The sequence below is a fragment of the Buteo buteo genome, chromosome 24 (assembly GCF_964188355.1).
Source record: "Buteo buteo chromosome 24, bButBut1.hap1.1, whole genome shotgun sequence".
NCBI classification, from domain to species: domain Eukaryota; kingdom Metazoa; phylum Chordata; class Aves; order Accipitriformes; family Accipitridae; genus Buteo; species Buteo buteo.
The window spans coordinates 1,664,388-1,688,696 of NC_134194.1; the positions used below are offsets into that span (position 1 = coordinate 1,664,388).

The 24,309-nt window shown below is 58.1% G+C and overlaps 1 protein-coding gene across 6 annotated transcripts in view; it reads right to left on the reverse strand.

The window, feature by feature from the left end:
* The window catches only part of ARHGAP26 (Rho GTPase activating protein 26), a 155,341-nt gene that overhangs the window by 129,621 nt on the left and 1,411 nt on the right, over positions 1–24,309 (reverse strand). For 3 of the 6 annotated variants that reach the window (XM_075056902.1, XM_075056901.1, XM_075056904.1), the window contains exons 2-4: positions 1,783–1,878; positions 689–750; positions 165–236 (exon numbers count right to left, since the gene is read on the reverse strand). In XM_075056902.1, the coding sequence (XP_074913003.1) occupies positions 165–236; positions 689–750; positions 1,783–1,878 (230 nt within the window). Of the gene's footprint in view, positions 1–164; positions 237–688; positions 751–1,782; positions 1,879–5,008; positions 5,028–14,072; positions 14,164–23,825; positions 23,845–24,309 lie in introns of those variants that run through there. The other 3 variants (XM_075056906.1, XM_075056903.1, XM_075056905.1) reach the window with 3 other exon arrangements.

Consider the following 24,309-nt stretch of genomic DNA (forward strand, 5'->3'; position numbering starts at 1 on the left):
CAGCACAGCACCTCTTCTCATGCCTGTGCCCCGCAGAGCCCACCCCTGCAGCGCACCAGGTCCCAGCCCCGACCGTGGCGATCGCCGCAGGGCTCTGGGCTCTGCTCCCGAGCCCGAGCAGGGGCTCCCAGAGGAGACGGCGGCTCGGTGTGGCAGCAGCCTACCTTAGCGGCCCCGATCTGCTCCTTGCGAAACTTCTCCAGTGGCGTGATCAGCACCTCGCTGGCGTTCTCGATCTACAGGCAAAGACAGGCACAACTCACCCGCGACCTTCTGCCCAGCTCAACCCGACACCAGCCGCTCAACAGCCTTTCCCACGGAAACCCTCCTGCATCCCACGGAAACCCACACGCTTCACCCCCCCGGCTCTACGCTGGCTGAGGCCCGGGGGAGGCTGAGGGGCTTGCACCGAACCTGCTCCTCACCGCAGCCAGCCCTACCAGCACCAGTGCTGGCCATTCTCCAACCACAAGACACCATTACTGATGCTCTTCGAACGTGCCCCCCCACCAAGTTCACTCTCCTCTCCCTCTGCTCTCGCCTGCGTCTCTGCCCTGGGCAAGGGAAGGGGCACCGGGGCTTGCAGCACGCCGCGGTGCCCCCAGCCCCACGCCACCCACCGTAGGCAGATCTGCCGGCGGCAGCAGCGGTGCCACCACCCACCCCGCTCCCGGCGGAAGGGCCATACCATGCGCATCCGCTCGTCCTCCAGGTTCCGCAGCACCGTGGCAAACTCCTGCAGAGACTTGGCTGGAAGGGACACAGCCACACGGTCAGCTTTTAACAACATTTTATTTTCTTTTTCAATGAAGAGAGAGACTGAACAGAGGGGGTTTGTCTGCTTGTGTTTTGGGGGGGCTTAGGGGGTTGGTTGTTTGGGGTTTTTTTTATCATCTTTGCTCTCTTCCTCGAAAGGCTTCCAGTTGCCTACAGAAGCAACTGGTAGCAGAACATCCCCAGCGCCATGTTCCCACCTCCAGAGAGAAACACCGCACCTTCATCTCGAACCTGCCCTACTCAACAGCCGGCTGCTGACCAGCCCTACGGCTCAAAACTGCCATCAGCCACGCTCGATGCACGAGTGGCAGCTCACCAGCCTGTGCATCGCAGCAAGTGGACTTGGATGAGAAAGCTATTTTTGCTGAGAGACTGGGCACGAATAAATAAGCGAAGTTAAATCAGGGCTAAAGCTCATTTGCTCTCCTGGCTCCAGACAGTGTGCACAATAAGCTCTAAAAGTTCAGCTGGGGCAGAAGCAGGATAACATGGAGTGAAACAGCTGAAGCTGCTGCCCTGCACCACGAGAAGGTCCATGGTGCAGCCGGGCTCGGTTGGGAGAGCACTGCCAGGGTCTGCACTGCTGGCTTCTGCCAGCACAGCGGATGCCTGCCAGCTCCTTTGCTCCTGCAGCCGAGCAGCAAAGCTGCTGCTCCTCTTCTTCAGATCACAGCCCCTTGCAGTGCATTTCGCCATAGCCACATCTCCAGATCCCTGCTCTAAAATGGGAAAGGGACGGATGATCTAGATGGTTTCAGACACAGGCAATCTTATTCCTTTCCTATCTGGCAGAGCTACATTTAGGCCAAGAAGCAACAAATTATTTCCTTGGGAAGGTGTTGCTGATGTTGAACCAGGAGAAACATGCCATTTCCAGAGAGCAGGAAAGCACCCAGACAAATTCCCAGGCTCCTTGGCACCCTTGTGTATGTTTATCCCCCATGCCCTGCTAAGCTCAAGGGTCTGGAGCATGGCTTCAGGGCTACCCATGGCACCAGGACTCACCTATGCAGATCTCGTCATCCGTTTCAGCATCACCAATGCAGCGGAATTTAAACTCATTGAGGGAGTCTGCAAACTTGCGCTTGGCCGCTGACAGGTCTGCAGAGAGAGCAGGAGAGGGGAAAACGCAGACATTAGAAAAGTAAAAAGCTCACCAACAGCATGATGCAGGCAGACATGTTATCCCAGCCAGCAAGTCCCCATGGAGGGACTTGCCTGACAGGGCCCCCCTGGCACCAGGGAAGCCCCGAGAGCATTGCCCTTCTCCTGCACCCACCCCAGGGACGGGGCTCTGCAGGGTCCCAGCCAGCACGTGCCAAAACACACTACTGGAGATGAAACCTCAAAACACCCTGAGAGCCATGCGGGAGCTCAAGCCCAGTGCCATGGGGCAGTGAGAAAACAGTGATGCACGGTGGCACTGCCAGGGCAGCTGCGGTGCCAGCCCCAAGAGACAGCACCTCTGCACAGGCTCCCAGTCCTGCTGAAGGGAGGCACCATGTACGGGCGATAATGCAGAGGTTTATTGCTTTCCAAGCTGCAGATTCTCCCTGAGATCTGAATCCTATTAAGTTCTTACTCGCAGTGACCTGAGCGGATCCAGGATTGGCTTTTCGAACCAGCCCCGTAACCCTGCACACACAGACACACACGCTCCCAGGCACCGCAAAGCCACCATCGCCTTGGGGGGGAACTTGTACATGAGCAAAGCGAGAGACTGCAGGCACTCAGATGGCGTTAGGAAGACATAATGCTAATTGCCCTGTGCATTTCTTCACTCAAAGTCCAAAAATGCAACGTTTTTCTTCCTTTCCAAGCACAGGTGGAAAACTTGCGTGTGCACACAAAGGCCGTTTCCTCCTCTCGGACACCAACAGCCAAAAGATAACGGCAAAAGAATTCAAGCGTTTTGCTTTCCCCATGGGATAAGGGAGTTTGCAGCTTTCTCCGAGTGTTAAAGCTGTTCTCAGAGTGTCTCCGCTTAAAGCCCTAGGGGCTAATCCTGCCCACAGTTCAGTCCCCCTGCCTTCACACAACTGCTTCCTAAGGCAGCAGGAAACCACCCAGCAAATGCAGGCAGGGAGAGGGAAAGCACCAGGAGCTTTCCTGGCAGAGAAGTAGAGTGGGAGCTTCTTCAAGGAGCAGCCAAGGAGCCACAGCCGTGGGGACCCGGGAGCAGAGCATCAATGCTTTCAAAGCGTGGTTCACACGAAATGGCATTTGCATTTTGCTCCCCGGACGACGGAACGAGCACCACTGACAGCCTGCCCGTGCCCGGGGCTGCTGGGAGCCTCTGCCTGCACCTACCGGAGCAGACCGTACATTTTTGGGGGCAGCTTCCAGGGTGCTCCTGCTGGCATTTAAGAGAGGGACTCACGGGAGGTGGGAGGGTTTGCTCCAGCTCCGTGGCTCAAGCGCCGATGGCATGAAACAGGCGAAGGGCACCAGAGGCACCAGGACAGCCCCCGGGCAGCTCTCTGGGCACACCACAGCACCAGGGCGGCTGGCTGCACCCACGGGGAAGAGCAGGGCTGGGGGCCGCCTGGCAGCACCCCCCGTGCAGCTCTCCTCCACACCCCGTGCTGTTGCTGTCTGCAGCAGAGCAGCCCCCCTTCCCTCACTGGGGGGCAGACGGAGGGCTTGGGGAATTTCACCCAGTCCCCAGAGCCGGATGGCCTCCTGCCTCCTCTAGAATAATAACAAAGATGACGTTAATGACTTAAGGAGCCATTTCCTTCCCCCTCCAGTTCCGTGCTGACCGTCAGCCACCAGCCACGCTCTCCCCACCGCATACCGTGGCCTCACCGATACCCTGCCCGTGTGATGCACATCCCGTCCCCCGCCAAACCGGACCTGCCGTGACAACCCTCGTGCCCACCGACAGCCGGGCAGGACCCCAGAGCCAGAGGCTGCTCCAGCACAGGGACAAACACCCAGGGGGGAGCCGAGCTCCTGCCACCCAGTGCAGGGCAACCAGCATTCACACAGCACCCATTGCCAGGGCCATCCCTCCCCGCTGAGAGCGAGGAGGAGGTCAGGGCTCTGCAAGCCAGAGCAAAGGCAAGAAGCCTTCGGCGCCGGCGGTGCGCGACAGCAATGGCCCACGGTGCTTATAAATAGGCAAGGGAGAGGCAGGAGGAGAAAGGAGATAATTCCCGGTGCAACAGTGATAAAGGAGGATCACTGGCAGCCACTCGCTGAACGACACGGCCAAGTTGCAGGGGCGAAGCAGATGCTAAAATTAGCAGCAGGCTCAGCCAGAAAAGGAGAGAGGGGCACCCGCGCCCACACCGCATGTCTGGCAGCAAACAAGGAGCCAGCACGGAGGGACTCCATCATCCTCCCTGTGCCACCATTAGACCCATCCGCACTCCTAGCATCCCATTTTCCTAAAAGCTCGAACCTCTCATATACATTTTCGGGAAAAATCCCTCCAGTGGAAGCAGCCAAAACTCCCGGCTGTGCTGCAGGCAGGGGTGCATGGGGAAAGCGGGGTGGCCCCTCCATGGGCCAGCTCAGGTCCTAAGGCTTCTTCTTCCCCAGGGCTGTGGACGAGCAGACACAAAATCCCACAAAGGCTTGACAGAAACTTCTCCTTCCTCTCATGCACGAGTAAAACCACCCAGACCCCGCGCATGAGTCACAGCTGGGCTGCGCCAAGGGCTGTGAAAGTTTTGCTTCCAAGTCCTCTGGCTGGCTTCATCAGTCAACCGCAACGTCAGGGAAAACCACCACAAAGCCAGAAAAATCCTTCTGCCTGAGCAACGCCACCAGCTCGGGGTCCGGGCAGCACCGGATGGTGGTCCTGCAAGGACAGGAGCCGGGCCGGCCGGGATGGATCCAGGGATGCGCAGGTGCTGGCAGAGCAGAGAGGATGCCACATGCCTGCAGCCCTGCTGCCAACAAATCCTTCCCGCACCCATCGCGCCTCGCGGCTGCAGCACAGAGCACCGAAGATCTCCGGGGGCAGCAAGGAAAGCGCGATGCCTGGCAGAGGCACCCCAGGAGGTGAAAAGAGCCCTGTACAAGCTGAAACACCGGGAGGGCGGCAGGGCAAGCGGTGGCCCCTGCCACCCCAGGCTGCAGCCACCCTGGGAGGGTCCGGGGTGCAGCCTCAGCCCTGGGGCTGCCACCATGGAGCCACGTGCCTGCCTTGGCCCAGGATCCCAGACAAAACCACAAGGAGAAAACGCTGGCCAAGCAGCAACGAAGCAGATATCTGTCCCACCTGTGAGGTAACGCCTACGTATGTGCTAATGCAGCCGGGGCTCCTCCGCCCGGCATGCCGCAGCGTGCGGTGACTGCGCCTGAATTACCATCTCCGGTCAATACACGTTGTGCTCAAGTAACAGCTACCCGTGCCGTCCAAAGCCCCGCTGTCCCTGCCTGTCCTCCTCTGCTCCAACACAGGACCATCCTGCTTCACGTTCCCCCTGTCCATGACTCATTCTTTTCCCCTCTGCGGGCTGACTGCCCCGTGGAGGGTTGCTGGTGCAGCCCTCCTCCTCCTCCTCTTCCTCCTCCTCCTCCTCGTCACCTCCCATGGCTCCCCATTCCCACCCCCAGCCTGGCGGGGACAGGACGATCCTTTCAGGAAAGTCCACTTGACAGAAAACAGGCATACACACCACATGCTGGAGATCCAGCTGCGTAGCTACAGCAACCAATAATCTAAATAAAATGCCCTTTTAAAAGAAGCGATGTATTGGCTCGTTACTGCGATACAGGGTTACCCGCTCAACCACTTCCAGCAGCAGCCCAGCAGTGCTCCCCTTCCCGAGCCCTGTGCCCTTCCTGGAAGAGGGTTTACAACCGGGTGCAGCAGAGGAGAAAACTTCAGAGGACAGGGACAAGTGACATGGAAGGAGACGTGACCTCTCAGACGGCAGAGGTACTGGCAGGGGCCTGTCCTGGCAAGGAGGGAGTTGGAGCTGAACTCTGAGGTCTGGTTCTGTCTTTCCCGGCAGCAAGTCGGAGAGCAGCGACTGAAGTGCCCGGCATCACTCATCCATCAGCACAGCAAAGCTGAGCGGCACAAAGGGTGCAGGCGAGGGATCTGCCTCCACGCTGCTCCCTGCCTGATCGGCTCCTGCACAACAACTCCTGAGGCACAGCTTTGCTTTTTTTATGGCCAGTCCTTTAGCAGATGTTCAGGAGCTAATTCTGGCCGTGCCCCTGAAACGCTCCCACTCTGCCCCCACGGCAGGGGACGGAGCATCTCACGGAGCTCTGCCCTGCCGGCACCCAGGGTCCTGCCCCGGCGTGCACCGTGGAGGCAACCGCTTGCAGAATCAGAGCAGGGGCACACGGTGTGCCACCGAATACCGCAGCGCCCGTCCCTCGCACAGCGGAGACACGCTCCGAGTCCTCACCATCCACTGCAGGAACAGCACGGAGCGAGGAAGGCTCCCAGCAGGACAGAGGGCAGCTGCCTGCGCATGAAATCAGCCTCAGTTAAGCCCTTTGCCCGTCCCTCCTCCCTCACACCCAGCTCAGGGGTCAGCCTGCTTCTCCCCTGGTACCCCACATCTCTCCTCCCTCCACCAGCCAGGTAGCCGCGTAATTGCTGACTGCATTCCCATCCCAGCCTCACACCTCCAGGCTCTGGGGCTCCCTCCAAACCCAGCTGAAGTTGACGTTACTCCAGCCTGCAGCACCTCTGCTGCAAGGGACCACCTCGCGCTCCCACTGTCCGACCTCCCAGATCACCCCAGCATTCCTCCTCCTCCTCCTCCTCAGTTATTGAGAATTAAATCTTCTTTCTGGGAAGCGGTTGCCGTTACTGCAATGAGACTGAAGTGGTTGGTTTTTTACATAAAAAGCCCCTTCCAAAGGAATTTGGAACTATTGAAAAAGGCCATTTATAGAAGGAAGACATCGTGATTTCACAACCCTCCTCTGTGTCTACAGCACCCTGGGCACAACGGGGATGACCCCATCCCAGCGAGGTCCGCAGCCCCCACGCGCAGTTCTCCCCCATGGGCGTGCCACTGTGAGACGGGGCAGCCCTGTTCCCAGGGCACAGGCGCCAGATCTAACGCATCCCAGCCGGGGTGACTCAGCATGAAGAGCTTCGGCCACTTCGGGGAAGTCACTCACACCGCAGCCCAGCTGCGAGCCGCTCTCTCACGATCATGGGCTCCCAGCTCTTTCCCCAACTCTCCTCCTCAGCTGGACATCTCACCTCTGTGCAACACCCCTATCACCCCCTCTCTTTGTGTTCAGTGTTTAAAACGTTTTCAGGCTTTTCCAAAGGGACCGCTGCAGTAAGTAAGGTGTGCTGAAACCTGAAAGCTTGGGAGCTTTTCCCTTAAATCAAAATTTGTAAGGGGCCAAGAAGAGATGGCAACTCCTCCACTCGGGTGCTCTTCCTGGCCGGGATGGGCAGCTGGGAAACAGGACCACAAAACACAGAAGAGAACCGTAACACATCAAAATGAGACGTCAAGAAAACAGACATTCCCTCCTGCCCGCCTGCTGCCCAGTCCCGCTGTCCACCAGGGAACATGTGTTTGAAAGATCGGGTTGGCCAGGGAAAAAGTTATACTGCTGGCTCAGAAAGCGGGGGCTCCCCCCAAAGCTGACTTTGCAGCTAGCTTGCTATTTAAGCTGGAAAAATCAAAAATAACTCTGGCTCAGCTGCACTATTGGGACACCCGGGACAGAGGCAGGAGCAGTAGGATGCTGTGGGTGGTTCAGCTGAAAGACAAACCTGCTGGCAAGTCCAGGAGTGAAGGGTTAATGGTGCTGCAAAGGGGAAAAGCAAAGGATGCTGATGAGGCCAGTTGCACGCTGCAAGGCAAGTTCCAGCGCTCTCGGTGTGTGACAGAGGTTGTGCTCACAGAGAGTGGTATTTCTACACTTCCTGCAAAGAAAATTGCTTAACAGCCTATATTTAATGCTCAATTGGACAACAGGAACCGAGACTCCTGCCCCTTCCTTCCCCCGGGGCAGGGAACGGCAGGCTCAGTCCGCGCGTCCGCCACAAGCCCCCAGAGAGGGACAGGGGGGTCCCTGGTCCCCAGCAGTGCAGGAGCTTGTCCACTCCTCGCGGGCACCTCTGCCTGCCAGTCCCCTCCCAGCAGCACCAGCAGCCCCACCACCCCAGGCAGGTTCCCAGCCCCGTCACTGGGGACGTGACCACACTCCCACTGGCAGCCGTGAGGACAGAAGCCACCAGCTCCCCCCTCGTGGGTTTGACAAGTTCCTTAAAGTTTCTCAAAAAAAATTTGCATCTACTTCATGGTCCATCTTCTGGCTATTTTTTTAAGAAAATGCCTCCAGCCCTCCATACTGCACGTGTGCCCGTGGGTGTGCAAAAGGGACGGACGGTTGCACGGCAGGGTGTGCTGACACAAGCTGGGCTTGCTCCCGGCACTCTCACCGGGCGCTGACATACAGGCAAGCCTCTTCGGTCCTCCACGTGGCAGCTCCCCTTTCATCACAACGGGAGAAAACAACGGGTCCTGCCTCTCGGGGACAACGGAGGTGAAGCCTTAGGGTCTGCAAAACGCTTTGGGATCTGCACACAGCAGACACTGCACCAAGCGCAAGGTCGGACCCTCATCAGACATCATCTGCCCAGGCTACAGGAGTAACACACACACACACAGCGCGGGTCGGTAACAGCCCCCGGACGGAAACACTGCAGCATAAACAGTGCAAATCCCGGAGCAACAGCTCAAGCGAAGAGAGCAGCACGGGCTCGCTGTTTGCCAGGGATCTCACCGCACAGGTGCTGCCACCCCACAGCTCCTGGGTTCACAGCACGGCAAGTCGACCCACGCACAGCCAGCCACGAAGGCGACCAGCACGATGCACGGGTGCTGCGGGCTGACCCCGAGACAAACCTGCCGTGCCATGCAAGCTGCTGCCTGCTAGCCACGAGCCCGGCATGAAAGCCGTGAGCCCGGCGTGCAAGCTACACTGCTGCCAGACCTGGGGAGGGCTCGGGGGACACTGCAGCAGGACACGGAGCAGCAAGGGGTGACAGCAGGGTCTCTGCAGGGTCTCACTGTGTGCGACTACATCAGGGGTGGGTTCACCTCCACCGCTGCCTCGATGGCCGGCCAGGAGCCTCCTCCGCCGATACTGGAGCGGGATCCATAGAACAGAATCATAGAATCATTTAGGTTGGAAAAGACCTTCAAGATCATCGAGTCCAACCATCCACCATGCCCACTAAACCATGTCCTGAAGTGCCCCGTCCACTCGCTTTTTTAATACCTCCAGGGACGGTGACTCAACCACTTCCCTGGGCAGCCCATTCCGATGTTTGACAAGCCTCTCGGTAAAAAAATTTTTCCTAGTATCTAATTTTCCTAATATCCAGCCGGGGCTCTGTCCTATAAAACAGCCCAGATGCAGGAGCCCAGAGAAGGCAGATCTGGGGGGCCACCAGCGGAGACCCCCCCATCTGGCTGCGGAGAAAGGGGGGGCACGGCACGGCGGCACCTCCGCAGCCCCACACCTCCCCGGGCTGCGGCAGCCGGCACCGAGCAACCCCGTGGTGGGCAGTGGCCAGCCAGGATGGGTAATCCAGGGAACAGCCGCTCTAATCAGAGACCAAAACAGCCGGATTATGGCCCACCAAGGGTGCTCATAAAGCGGCAATATGGTGTTTGTCCCCAGAGCGAGCACTCACCGCCAGCGACCACCCGGCGGGGCTTCAGGCACAACGCCGGAGCAAAGCCACCGTGGGGTCACGCAACACGTTCCAGTGCTCGGGGATGCCCAAGGATAGAGGTTTGGGAAAGGTCGGAGCTGGGAATGGCCACCTGGATCCATCCCACAGACACAGGCGAGCACTCTGCCGCGCTGTGAAGGTTGGGATGCTCTGACCAAACCATGGCCGTGCAGTTCACGCGGGAATCCAGCAATGAGTGCCTCGTGCCTGAAAATCAGCATTTGCAGCCACCAGCATCAAATTTTAGCCCCCCCCACATGGACCCAGCCCATGCACTGCTGGGGTCAGCAAGAAGCATCAGGGCAGCATCATTAAATACTTAATTTGTTCCAAGAGGTTTAAATCCTCTCTCTCTGCACTTCCCAGCGGAGGTCAGCAGAAGCTCCGCTCCTGTGAGACACCACAGTCCTCTGGACCCAGCACAATCCCCAAGCCGCTTTCATACATAATTAGCAATGATTTGTTTATTAAATAACTTCTCCACCAGGCTGTTGGAGTTAATCAGTGATTTAGGACGGGACTGCATCTGCTGGCAGGTTCCCCCTCTGATTCATCTATCAAGTAAATATATAAAACCAGATGAGCGGAGACTACCCCGCCTCCAGCAGCAGCTTCTGCCGTCGTGTTTGGGCACAAAAGCCCAGGGCAAGGCTGCCCTGGCTCGACACGTGCCAGAGACCAAGGTCTGAGGGTGCCGAACCCAGCAGGACATGACCCCAAGGACCAGTGCAAAGGGCGCAGTCCCTGCGCTCGTCCCACACAGCACACCCCCGAGGCAGGGAGAGCATTGCCACCCTGGCCCCGCAGTCCCCCCCAGACCCCATTTCGGTGCCTTTACCACACACACGGTCTGCAGCCAAAACACAGCACCGAGCCTCATCTCAGCAGTACATGTGGGGAGGCCAAATCCCGCCACCTCAAATCCCAAAACTTCATTTTACCAAGGAAAGTTTACAAATACGAACACCCTGCGAATCATGCTTCAAGGGAAAAACCCAAGACTGCTCGGATGTGCTAAAGCGCAAGAGAAGTTGAACGATCTGTCCAAGATGGCCCCAAGACTGAAGATCCAGAAGGTGCCACAGCTTCTGCTCAGCCTTCTACTGCAACCACGGGAGCACACTGCACTGCTGCCCAGCCAAGGCATCACCGTATGCCTCGCTTCACACACTCAACGTGGCTTCGTACGGCAAAATGTTTGCCAAAGGGACAGAGAACCCATTGTAGGATGAATGGGACTATTGACTGGGCTCAAATAGCAGATCAGATTTGAGTAACACGCTGAAGACATGAATTATTTCCATGGTATTTTAAGAGATAAAAGTTCTGTGCTTTGTGAAAAACAAAGTTAGCCCTTGGAAGGACTGCCTGGTTGCACAGCTAAAATTACCCCCCCGTTGCCCACAGCCCAGTGCCCTGGCCACGTCATCTTGCCGCCCCCAAATCAATAACATTTGGAGTTATCTTGGGAGCCTTGCCAGGCCAGGACGTTTTTGCAAAGCTTCCCAAGATTCCTGACTGAAAGGCACTGAAGATCCAAAGGACGTGAAGCCAGAAGGACCGTCGGGTCTCCCGGAGAGATGGCTGGATTTCCAAGAAGATGGAAGAGGTTGCGTGTTCTGGGGACACAAGACAACCCTCGCCCGTGGCAGCCGAGGTTGCAGGTGTCTGCCCTCAGCGGCCCCATTCGAAGGCAAAGGGGAGCAGCCCAGCTGCAGGAAAAAGGAAGGTTTGCTGGCAGTGCTTAACTTTGCCTGTGTATCGCCAGGCAGGTCATGCCAAGGAAGAAAGGTGACAGATTTAAAAACAGAGAAAGCAAGAAGGAAGCCCCTAACTAGCGTGTGGGCTGGGGCTGGGGCTCATTTTGGAAGGGCAGGGGCAGGCAGCCCCTTTTCCCGCAGCGAGCCCTCACAGAGAAGGCAGGAGCCTGACCTCGGCCCACACTCGCCAGCTGCAGCCCTGGGCACCGGTTCACTGGAGCCCCAGCGATGAGATGGAACTTAAAGAAAACTTCAAAATCAGTAAGAACAACTTCAGAGAAATAATTGCTGCATGGGACGCTCAGAAACATCTGGTCACGGATGCATGAGGCACCACAGGCTCCAGCCTGCTCCTCCCATCACCCGTGCAAGAAATGGTCCAAACCTGCAACGCGTGTTTTGGTAACCCGCTCAAAAAACCCTGTGGCGGCAGCTAGAAGTCAGGTTGCCGCAGCCCCAGGAGCCTGCCGGCATCGCTCAGCCCGGCGTGACAGCCTGCAGCAGAGGATCGGGGCTCGACAGCGCGGGAGGCGAGGAGCTGCTGCCTTTGACTCATGCTGCCCCGGCCGCTCCTCTATTTCCAGCGGCCGCCCCTGGTTTGAGGAAGCCGGTGGTTAATCAGAGCCCTGGCCCTTCTGCCCCCGACTTCTCTGACCTGGATCCAGCCCTGATCTTTCTCACTTCCTCGACATTTTAGCCCAGTGCAGAGCCTGCTTTGCCGCAGCCCCTTTGAGCAGGGGTCTCGCTGCCACCCTCCATCCTTCCTGTTCAGCTTTTCTTAGCACTTGGCCATCACTTCCTATTGCAGCAAAACCCTAACAGCAACTTTCATGACTCAGATCTTTATCTCACGGTGGCAGAGGTGCTTCACAAACTCAGTGCGCGCAAATGGCTCTGCCCGTTCCCCCTCTCCCCGCGCTGCTGGCAGAAGGTTAACAAAGCCATTAACGAACCCCTCACCACTGCCGAGGGTCGAACCCAAAGGGACCCTCACTTCAGTGGCGGGCACGTGCACCGCCAAACAGCGGTGGGCTCAACAGCCTCCCCATCCCTCCAGAAAAGGAAGACGTGGGGAAGGTCACGTCTGTCCTGCCCTGCATGGAAAGTTTGCACTATTTTCTCTACTTGCCCAACCGGGACTTTTTGGAAATAACTGTTCCAAAGCAAAGCGCTCAGTTGAGCACCCAGCACAGTTCAGCCCTGCCCCAGTTCCGTGTTAACCGGGTTATTTGTCAAGAGGAAGGAGGCACATAATGAGGTGCAGCAGCTCTCGTTTCAGAGATACGGGTGGAGAGCAGACAGAGACGATGCCGGGTGGGAGCAAAGGAAAGTAACAGAAAATAAAACGACTTAAGAAATCCAGCAGCAGGCTGCAAATACAACCTGCACATGCTGGGTTGGTGGAGCACGGTGAGCTGTCCGTACCTGTGGTTAGGACAAGGAAGGAGAACATAAAACCCATGAATAACGCAAACGACCCCTGGAAAGGCTTCCCGTTTCTGAAGACACTGAGAAGACACCGTCTACAGCTGCAGAGGCACATCCTAAAGCAAGTCCTCGCTCCCAGCAAGGAGCACGGGGGCTAGGAGAAACGCAGGTGAGCTGCCTGCGAGCAAAGCGCTCCCAGCAGTGGCTGGGAACCGCTACGAAACCCCCCAGGACGGTTTTTGAAGATAAGGGGCCCAAAGCCGGGTACTGACACCCCAGCAGGCAGCTTCCAGGCTGACCGTCACCGTGTTGGGAACCAGCACGCCAGGTCGGCACAGCCACCCTCTGACCCACCAGCACCATGCGGAGCCCTCCGTGCCCACCGCCCAGGTGGGCTTCCTGGTGCTTTGCATGAACGTGGCAACATCCCAATCCTCCCACAGACCCCCAGAGCATCGCTGCCCACGGCTGCTGGCAGGGCACGTGCTGCACACCCAGCACGGCCCGTTCACCCCCGGGGAAGGGGCAGCAGCTTGCACTGGGGCACAAGCGTGGTCCATGTGTGTGAGGAAGGTCAGCATCCTCGGGGTGCCACCCCCACGCTCCTGCGCTGGCCCTGAACACAGAGAGCATTTCGTGCACTTAGCAGCAAAACAAAACAAAATGAGACTTCTCTGCTTCCCCACCCAACTACCACGTCTGGCACTTTTCCCCGTGTTTATTTTTGTTCACATCCTGGTGTTGTTTTATGGCAGAACCCCCCAGCCCGTCCCAACCTGCAGCAACGGCTGAGCCGGTGGAAAGTTTGCCGGCAGGCAGGCTGGGCAGGCAGCCAGGCGTCAGAGCAAGAGGAGGGAGCTCAGGTGGGAGCCGACACGGCCTCCCGAATAAAATCAAATGTAAATATCCAACGTTCAAACACAGAGGAGGGATGCATCGAAACAGTAAACGCGAGCAATGGCTTGAGTGCCTGGAAAACTTCAGGGATGCGGTAATGAAATGGAAAACTACTGCCCCAGCTGGCATTTCCAAAGGCAGCCAACTGCACAAGCAAAAAATGCTGTAAGGAAGCACTAGTGAAAATCCCTGTATCACACTCAGGGCCAGGGCAAGGCATGTGGGAACGGCGCTGCTGCAAGGAGCGCGATGGCACACCGGCGGAGATTGGCCATCCTGCTGCTCTGCATTTGCTTAGCTGTAAGCCTGAAACTATGAAAGATATTTCCAATTTCTTCCAGGCAACAAAGATTTCGAATACTGCATTTCCCCCATCTGCAAGCTGCCCTGCTGCCACTGCTCTGCTCTCCTGCCAGCACCAGGCGGGTTGTGCAAATGAATCCAGCCTTACACCTACGAGTAAATTGCCTCTGATGGCGCGATGGAAATGCCACATTTTACTCACAGTGAGTTTTACTCACCATTTTCCCCCCAGCTCCCTCGTTGGGGGAGCGTGGGTGAGCCCATGATAGCGTAATGCACTCCCCTGCTAATTACAATTTCTCCTCCGAGCCTTTTCCGTTTCTCCCCTCGCCAAACCCTGAAACAATCCACAGAAAGGCGGCAGATTACTTTACCCTCCTTGCCACAATAATTCGTCGACTGGAGCCTGGAATCACATTTCATTAGAATAAAATGCCCTGCCCGAGACAGCTAATCGATGTAGAGGATGCTAATCCAGAAGAAATTTGCTCCTGATCGAGGCAATGACCATTAGCGGAGCAGAAGGCCAGGCGGGGGTCTCGCCGGGCAGGGAGTCCTGGCACGGGGGGAGCACATTGGCAGAGCCCCCGGCCAGACACCGCACGCCGGGCTGGGAGCAGATTGCCTCAGGCACCAGCCACGCATTTGGATTAGCTCATTATTAAATCTAATTAGTTAATAGCCGGCCTGGCAGGGAGCCAGCTTGATTTCTCGAGGAGCAGGCGCTGAAGCATCGGGGTCCCGCAGGGGACCGATGAGTCTATGGACCCTCGCGCCCCGGGTGGGTGTCATCCCCACGGGCAGGACAGGCGTCCTCTCCAGCACATCCCAGCCGGCCCACGGCACGTACTGCCCACGGCACGGGGCAACGACTTGTCTGTCCCCCCTCTTGGCTTGGCAGCTACCCCTCTGCGAGGGGCCACGTCCCGAGGGGCTGCAGCCCAGCGGTGGCTCTCGCCAGCAGCCGGTGTGCCCACAGCCAGGGCAGGAAAGCGAGGTCAGCTCCCAGACCCTCAAAAAAATGGTTTTGCAGCAGCCTGCTTCCTTCTCCTCCCAAGGAGGCTGCGGAAATCCTTTTGTCTCCGGTGCTCCTCCACCTCAGCTGTAAGAACAGGAAAAATCCCACCGTGCTCACAGGAACATCACCGGCAAATGAGTCAATTTTTCCTGCTTTGGCAGGAAAAAAAAAAAAAAAAATTAAAATCTCCAGCAGAGCCCAGGGAGGCACACAGGGTGAGAAACGGGATGCAGGGCCCAGGGCGCATCACTGCCTTTAACCTGGGCTTTCTCCCAGCCTTCGTGGCCACTGACACTGAAAGGGCTGGGAATGCAACACCGGGAAACGCTTCCTGGCTCCCTGCAGACCACCCTCACTCAAATGCTCCCAGGAGGCTCCTGCTCCAGCACAGAGCCCTGCTATCCATGGCAGCACCTGCCTCCCAGGCTGGAAGGAGCGGAGCTCTGGGTGCTCGGGGGGATCCCACGGCTTATCCAGGGAGGGAGCAAGGGCAGGGCTTTTCCCCCTCCAACCCCTGCAAGAGCAAGACAGGGCTGCCCCTGCCCCCAGCCACTCGGGGAAAAGCAGGGGAGAGCCACCCAACTGTTCTGCTCTGCACTGGGTTGTTTTTTTTTTTTGTAAAACATTGCTAAGCAACCAGCACTCAGCAAGGGCATCATTCCGGACAGACGCTGTTTCAGCTAGAAAAAAAAAAAAAAAACAGCAAAGGGACTCTCTACCAGGCAGCATTATTAAAAAGGCACAAGCCAGCTTATTTTACAGGTCACTCGGCCCATGCAGAGAACCCTTTATACTTCCCTCATCGAGATACTGATGCAGGATTAGAAGCCACTAAAAAGAAAAAAGCAGGTGGGTGCACACACATGCCCATGCACACACACCGCAGGCAGCACGTCGAGTGCACCGCGGTAGCGGCAACGCAGCGCAGGTTGCGATAACATCTTCGAGCACATCGCTGCATGTGACGTGAACCTTGTGAAGGCAGCGCTGTGGGTACCGGGACTGCCGCTCTGCCGGCCCCGCTGCAGGACGGGCAGCACGGCACGGCTACCCGCCGGGGAGCTGGGCAAGCCCTGGGGAAAAAGAAAGTTCTTGTTTTCTTATTTTATGAGCTATTTACAGCCCCGCTGTAGATCAACAGTCCATATCTTTTTAAAATAGATTCTTTTACACTGCAGCCCAGAACAAAGGGAGCATTTTTGTCTTTTGGGAATAAAAAAGAAAAAAAAGAGAGTTGCCTAGCTGGGCTGGCACGGGGCAGAAAGCACGTGTGCCGGCGGCCACCCGAGCAGGCACGGCGCCGCAGCGATGCCCCTGCCTGCCCGCTGCCCTCGGAGATGGGGTGCTGGGTTGGGGGGGGAGCACCGCACCCCAGCTTTGGGTCGAAACCGCAGGGAAAAGCGAGGAAGCGGCACCTGGGCCCTTCGCTGGCCCCTCGCCCCCGCGCTGGCGCAGGCAGCCCCGGCCCCCGCACGGCACGGCTGCGCCCGCCGCTCCACGTGCGAGAGCCAGATGGTCCGGAGGCTGGTGTACTTCCCACCAACTCCAGCTAGAAACCGGCTTGGCATCACGGCAGAGACGTGTCGTCGTCGTCCGCCCCGCTTCCCCCTCTGCACCGTAATCCTCGCTCCGCAGAGCATCCCACAGCCGGGCCGGCGCGCATCCAGCATCCCAGACGCGCCGTGACCCCGCAGGCTCCCGTCGGCAGCGGTGGCAGAGGAGCGCAATTCCCGGTTCCTCCAAGCCACACTTGAGACCATCCTCGCTATTAAGAGCTGGGGTGATGTCCTAACGAGCGCACCCTGTCAGGAGCGTTACAGCCCGCAGGCCCAGGGCCACCAGGCGCTCGCACGGAGCAATGAAGAGGAGCAGGTGGAATCAGCGTGGGGCGGCGGGGAAAACGCGCCAGGAAAACAGGGAAAACAGCCTCGGCTCCGTCGGCCGCCGTGACAGCCGCTCGCGTGCCCGGGGGAGGAGGGAGGGATGATTCACACCAAGCAGCAGAGAAGCGAACAAGCTGTGCGGGTTTCGGTACGAGCTCCCCCTCGCCTTCCCTCCCCTCTCTGCCCACCGCAGTCACGCTACAGCTACTCATCACGCCGCATGCGAACCTGGCTTCGTCGGGTCTGCTTAAAACTGACGGATCAAAAAAAACCCAAGCGCAGCAACGGATACACGGCAAAGCCCGTCCTTCTGCTGTCCCACTGCTGGATGGTGCGGAAGGGCTGCCCAAAACGCCCCAAACCAGAACCACCATAGCGCGGGCAGGGTTTGCTTTGCCACGCCGCCGTTGCTGCGCCTCGGACACACCGGGGGTCTCTGAAGCCCCTTTGCTCGGGTGGCGGCAACCCTGCCTCGATTTGTGCACGGCTGCAGCCACTGCTCTGGCCGTGGCATTGCTCCCTGGGTTTCAGGGAGAAGCACACGACAATTTCAAGGTGCCTGCGGGGAAGGTGAGAGCAGAGGGGATGGTGGTCTCCCTCTGCCAGCCAGGGGAGGGGGCTGGCAGCACCACGAGGGCTGACCCCACTCACCTTGTGCCAGCCCAGCTGCAGGCTGATGCCCGGCTGGGATCAGCCAGGGAAGCACCGCGTGTGCCAACCTGCGGAAAGCACAGGGACACGCGGCAGAGCCCCGGCACCACCGCCTCCCACCCTCCCCGCAGCAACCATGGGAACGGCATTTCCTCGCACGCATTTTTACGTCATTGTGAGTTGCCACCCCCAAAGGAAAAAAAAAAAGGGAAATCAAAACAGCCCACCGGCCCCAGCCCATGTCCCAGGGCATGCAGGTAACACCATGCACACGGCATGCACCGCTTGGCACAGCGAGATTGCAGGAACAAACGGAGACACAAGATGTGGCTGTGTTGGCACATCTGCAGCCTTGGAAAAACAGCCTCTTGACCCAAACCAGGCAAATCTGCTCCACGCTGGAAGTATGAGCATGACCCAGCAGGCACCCAGCTCCTGGCATGGGAGGAACACTGGGACATCCCACCCTGCCCCTCCACATCCCCCTCCCCAGGTCCATCCACCTCCTGCTCAGATTTTTCTCCCCAGACACAAGCATGTGCTTTCAGGCTACGCCAGCTTCAGCAGTACAACCAGTAGCAGCCCCTGCCTCTTAAAGCTGCTGTTTATTCCCCAGTCTATCCCCCACCAACCCAAAAGGGCCGAGTTTGACACGACACTGGACACCCAGGCACCCAGTGGCACGCACAGGGCCAGCAGTTTCTCCAGACACCATCACCACACCGGTGTATCAGGACGTGTGCCCAGAGGTGCTCTGTGGCACACTCCCAATTAAAGAGCTCTCTGAGCCCTGTTAATGAGCCTTCTGCCAGCAACATTTAAAAGACGTAATCACAAATGTACACTCTCCTGCACACCCAAGACCTTCTTGCTCATCAGCTTCCCTCTCCAGCACTGCCGACCCTGGATCTGGCTGCGGCACGGTGGAGATGGCAGCTGTGGGGTTACAGCCTGCCCACGGCACCAGCTCGGTGGCTAGCGTGGGACTCGAGGAGCCCACCCCGCTCGCCAGCTTGGCTCTCACCATCAGTCCCCAAACACACCAGTGCTGGGGGTCACGGTTGGGTATGGGGGGACCCGCAGGCAGCCCCAGGGGACCCCTGGAGAGATGGACGAACAATCCCTGGGGATGTCGTCACGAGTCTCCTGCATAGATCACGACCACGGGCAGCGCATGCGGGTGAGCCGCTGCAACACCCCAGCAGGGCAGATGGCTGTCACGTCCTGAGTTTTCCTTCTTACAATCAGGCTGAGCCACACAGGGTAAGTGCGCAGTCCTCCGGAGCCAACGCTGACTCCACAACGATCCCTCCACGACTCATGGTGGAGACCCACCATCAGAAACAAAGAGCATCTCCCAAGCAGGAACATGTTCCTGTTGCTAATTTCCACCAGAGAGGAAGAGGAGGAGCTTTCAACTTGTGCTGAAAATAAAGCAGAGTATTACCATTTGTACTACTCCTTGTTTGAATAAAACACCAGACAAGGTATTAAATATGTGACTGCACAAGCCACACAGGTCATGCAAAAGAGGAATTCCTCCTCTTTGCCTTTGGCCCTGCTGGCGCAGGACTGGCGGAGCTGTAACCACGTACCTCTCCAGTAGCACAAAGTATTCCCTACACCAAACGTTTCCCATGGCCCTCCAAATGGAAGAGAGGGGAAAAATATACCCTGACACAGGGGAGCCACATTACACCTTCGCTGGGTGAACCAAGCAGGAAAAATCAGAAACAACTGGTCTTAGCAACCAAAACCCAAAACCACATCCTTTCCCCCCAGACTGGCCCTGTGATTTGTTCACCCAGTCAAGGTGGAGAGCCCACGGCAGCCGCACGGGGGGCCTGGCCGTGCCCCACCGCTGCTGGGCTTCGGTGCTGGCAGAGACACCCCCACCCCACCCCTCCAAGCACAGGGCGAGCTCCTCGGGCAAAGCTGGGTCCCACAGCCCGGCAAGGGACCAGGGTTTCTGCCCGCACGGACGCGGTGCTGCCGCCGAGCCCCAGGAAATCCTCCCTGCCGCGAGGCAGCAATTTCCTCGGCGCTTGGAAGATGTGAAACGGGCTGTGCAGCAAGTGCGGCGTGACTCACCTTGGCAGCCCTCGCACCCCATCACTGCTCGTAGGCGGCCAGCACCGAGTGCTCGATGGCAGCAGCCAAACACCATTTCTCACACCATAACCAGAGCAGAACCGAATGCAAGCGGCCGCAGCAACCCAGCGGTGGGGTTATTTTTATTTTTGCACCCTCCAGAAAGCGTACCACTCCTTTTCCTCCAAACCCAAGCCTGCAGAATTACAGCTGTCTCCTGGGTAGGAGCACGTCTCTAACCATTAATGTTTGTACCTGCAAAAATAAGGGCCATTTCTGGAAAGGCCAGACCTAAACCCCTGTATCTCAATCCCTCTTCTCCTCTGTGCATGGGTCATGGGAAGGTTTGGGCTGTTACTGCTTTCTTCAGGACCAGAAGTGCAAAAGGATGAAAATAATCCAAGAAGGGCTTCAGGTTTCTTCTCCTCCCCAGGGGTGGCGGGTGCCTGCAGTACTGCGGCACAAGGACCTGTCACCCCAGACAGCACCAGGTTACGAAGCAGCCCAAGATGCGGCTCTTCTTCCCACACACCCGAGGGCTTTCACCCTGGAGAGGCAAACAAGGACATTGCGAGTGCACGGCACCGTGTTATCCCTCTGCCCATTGAGCTGGGCAGCTCTACCCACCCAAGCCACGGCCTCCCGAAGACTCACTCCGGTCGGGGTGCCTCTCCCGGTGGGACCGAGTGTGCTGAACTGGGGGGGGATGCAGAGCAGGGAAAGGCAGCAACGGTAGCAAAGTCGGCTGGGTCAGAAAGCAACTGAAGGTTTTGGCCAGAGTCTGAAATGATTCCTTATGGCCAGGCTAAGCCTTGTTTGTATCAAAAGAGAATTAATCACTCAGGTTAAACATTAGACAAAAGTTTCACTTTCGTTTCCAGGGGAGCTGCAGAGTCGGTGCCAGCTCCAGGTACAGCACTGCCGCACCACAGACATTTCCTAAAGGCTCGGTGTCAGCAAGAGGCTGCCGAGACGTGGAACAGAACCTGTGTGCAAGTGCATCCCAGAGCGCACGGTCCATGGGCAGAGCCCAGCACGCTGACGGCACCGCCAGGAACCACACAACCACCCCGCTTTGCTTTTTAAGCGGCACGGCAGCCACGGAGCAGGAGGCTTTCCAGGAAAAAAACCCACAGCCGCAGCAAAAGCCCTCCCAGTGTCACCCGCGGTGGCAGCACAGGCTGCCTCCGCGACCCCGGCAAAGCAGATTGTCCCACTGGGTAGCTCACTAAAATCAAGCGTCGCGTGCGCGGACTGAAGGGCGACCGCGTTTCTCCGACAGCCTCGCACGAAGCACGCCCCAGCTTGGGAGCGGGGGGCAAGCCCCAGCCGCTCAACGCAGCCGGCACGGGGCACGCTGGAGGATGGCAGAGCCGGCATGAGACCTGCGGGCTGGTGCCGCAGCATCTGTCCCGGGGAAGCCGGTGGGGCCGGACGAGATCCAGGCTGCTGCAGGGTCCAGGTCCACCCCAGCATCATCCCTTCCCCGCATCCCCCTTCGGTCCTGCCCCTCCTCGCCGCCCGGCCGCAGCTCTGCGGTGACCCAGCCAAAAAACAGCCAAAGGAAAAATGATCCAAAACCCCAAACCAGCCCGACTGTGCCTTTCGGAGCACGGGCACCTCCGCCCTTCCCGCAGGAGCCCTGGGCACAACACAGCTCGTCCGGGGTCTGGCTCTCGCGGGGAGGGGGTTCACATAGCCCCCGCCGGCCCAGCCCTGCCCCGCCGCACAAATTGCAGGCTGCGACGTGCGAGCGCAGCAGCGGCCGGGGCGTGGACGGGTTCGGTGGCTTCAAATTAGTGCTTGGGAGTTGGAGGAAGAAGCAAAACAAAAACAACAGCGGAAACGTGGCAGGGTACCGGACTGCAGCCCCAGCGCCCAAAGGAGATGACAGCCCCCAGCTCTCCGCAACCTCATCACCACAGGGAGACCTGAGGGCCATGAGGAGGAGGAGGAGGAGGAAGAAGAAGGTGCCCCTGCTCAGCCCCCCACAGCAGCATGGGGGAGGCAATGGCTGCCAGCCGCCTGCACCCCCGCACCCTCCATCGTTACGTGCGCTGCTCATTTTCCAAAGCAAGCTGCAAAGCATCTTTGCATCACCATCTGGGCGACTGGGCTTGATATCCCCCTCCGCCGAAGCAGAGAGGCTGGTGGCAATGCCGGCACCGCGGGCAGCCACCATACCAGGACCAGCCGCCGGCCAGGACGCAGCTCCCTGCCTGCCCCATTTCTCAGGCACAGAGGACACGGAAAGGGGCAAAATGCTTCTGTATCCCTGGTACCGACGGTCACCACGGCTCCTTCGCTGGCAAACAAGTTTCACGGCATCCAAGCTTTGAGTTCATTATTTATGTCTCACTTGAGGTCTTTGCATTTGCAAAACTTTCTGAATAATTTATGTGTGGTATACAAGGGAGGAAGAGGGACACGTTTTGCTGAAAACCAGGTCACTCCTAATACCAGCCAAGCAGCAAAGGGAGACAATAGAAACGGGCACAGATACTCACTGGGGGGGGGGGGACACGACAGTATTTATATATATACACATATACACACACACTCCAGAGATGCCCTCGGCATCAGAGGATATTTAGCAAGACCAGCCCTTCAGCAAATGAGATTATTTTCAACCTTCTCAATTTATTCTTTTTTTAAATGAAGACGACAGTGCTGTGAATCAGTCCCATTTCCTTCCATACCTTCACAGAGGGCAAAAGCAGGGTAGCTACAGAACAGCTCCTCCACCAAATCCAGAGAGAGACTTTCTTATGTGCCTTTATACCAGCCTCACCATCCCTGCACGCTGCTCCTGCCACGCCGGTGTCGGCAGCGCCGGGGTGGTGAGGGGCCAAGCAGGGCAGCAGGAAGAAGGGAGCGCTTCTGCCCAGAGTTGCGGAGGGGTCCTCCTCCCTCCTGCATCTTCCTCCCTGCCACATAACTGCACCGCTGCCCCATCCAAGCTGCCCCTCCACCTCGCTCCTCGCTGACACACAAAGAGTTACGTTCCCCTTGCGCCTGTCTTAAAGAGGATGTGAAACATTCAGCAGAAAACGCAAGAGGAAGGAAAATGAGAGAGGACATTGCCAAGACTTCAAGCAACTTTGATTGCAGGCCACCTCGCTGTGCCAAGAGACAAGACGCCCTCCGAGCCCCTCGTTCCAGAGGCAGCGTGCTCCGAGCCGGGGGTTTGCTACTCCTTGGACCTGCCCAGCCCTGCATCCACGCAGCCTCCAAGATGGCCAAGGAGCGTGCATGGAGGCAATGCCAGCGGCGAGATAAGGCTGCCCTGCCCTGCCCAGCCATGGGGAGACAAACCACTTGGAAACACCAGAAAAATAAAAGCTGGGTAAGAGAATCGAGCACCTGGTTCATTGCCAGGAATGGCCACCAGGTACCACCCGCACCGGCTCACAGCAGCGCCATCCCAAACACCTGCGGCAGCGAAACGGGAACGACACCCAGCAAGAGGCAGCGCAGCAGCTCTCCACCCTGGAGCATCTCCATCCGTGCTCAGACGGACGCCCAGAGGGTCTGTGATGACCTGCACAACATGGCCAGACCTCAGACCCATCACACACCACGGGTAATGCGTGTGGAAAGAGCTGGGCCAGATCCTGTCCTGTGCCAGGTCTCTGCTAGAGAAGTCGGAGGTACCACAGCTCGCCGGCAGCCGTGGAGCTGGTGAAGTTGCTCTCACAGCAAGGGGCCACACGTGGGAGAAGGACGCACAGGGTGGCCAAGCTTCACAGCCAGGGAGGGGACACTCATCCCCGTGCCCTGCCCTACGCGCCCCCCAAACATACCCCCAAAGCGCCCTGCAGACCACCTCTGCGGGGAGCCTGTCACCATGCCTGCGGCCGCACAGGCATGCGAGGCAGCCAGGAGGCCAGGCAGCGCGGGTGCTTGGGCATTAATTAACTCTCCAGCAAAATTGTCATTATTCATGCCCCTACCGACCGCAGCCAGGACATCAGTGGAACACACCCCCAGCCCTGCACAGGAATTAAGGTCTAATCCAGGAACGCATTCAATAGAGGCTACAAAACAATTCAGCCACAAAAACATCCTTATCTCTTGAAGCTGGCGAGCGTTCTTCCTGCCCCGGCGCAGGCAGCCCGGGGGCCACGCAGCACGGCCACAGCCACGGCTGGCCGGCAAGTCGCCCACCAGCAACTGCGAGCACACAGCGGTTCAGCACATCCAAAAATACCTGCCCTGCGGCACGACCGGGGCGAGGGCACAGCCGGCCCCCTCGGCCAGCACCTGGCGAGTGACCCGCTAAAAGTGCCCGCTGACTAAGCCCAAAGACAAACACCCTTGGGACCCACCAGTTAATTCCTAAAACTTATTTTCAGTGAAGAACGATGCTGTAGGATTTGTTCTGTGATAAAATGAACGCTCCATGCCAGGCCAGGCACAGGCTGCCTTCAGGTCAACAGGCAACCACACCGCAGCAGAAGACAGCTCAGACCTGCAGAACCATAAATGCACTGAGAGCTGTTGGGTTTGGGTTTTTTTTAATCCCAAAATGCTGAGAATTGGTACAATGGGCATCCAGATAATACAAACATTACTGGCTGCTACTCCGGAGCAGGGGAACTGCACCCGTGGGCATCGGTGCAAAATCTGAAGGGGACAGAGCAGGAATCAGCCCTGTGGCTGCAGCTCTCCCACCGGGACGGGGTGGTGGGCTTGGCCGGACCATCACCTGCCTGAGTACCCTGGGGACAACACCGCCACGCCTCAGCTCCCAAAATAACCCCACCGCATCCCTGAGGCCAGGCTGGTGCATCACAAGCAATGCCGCGGGGG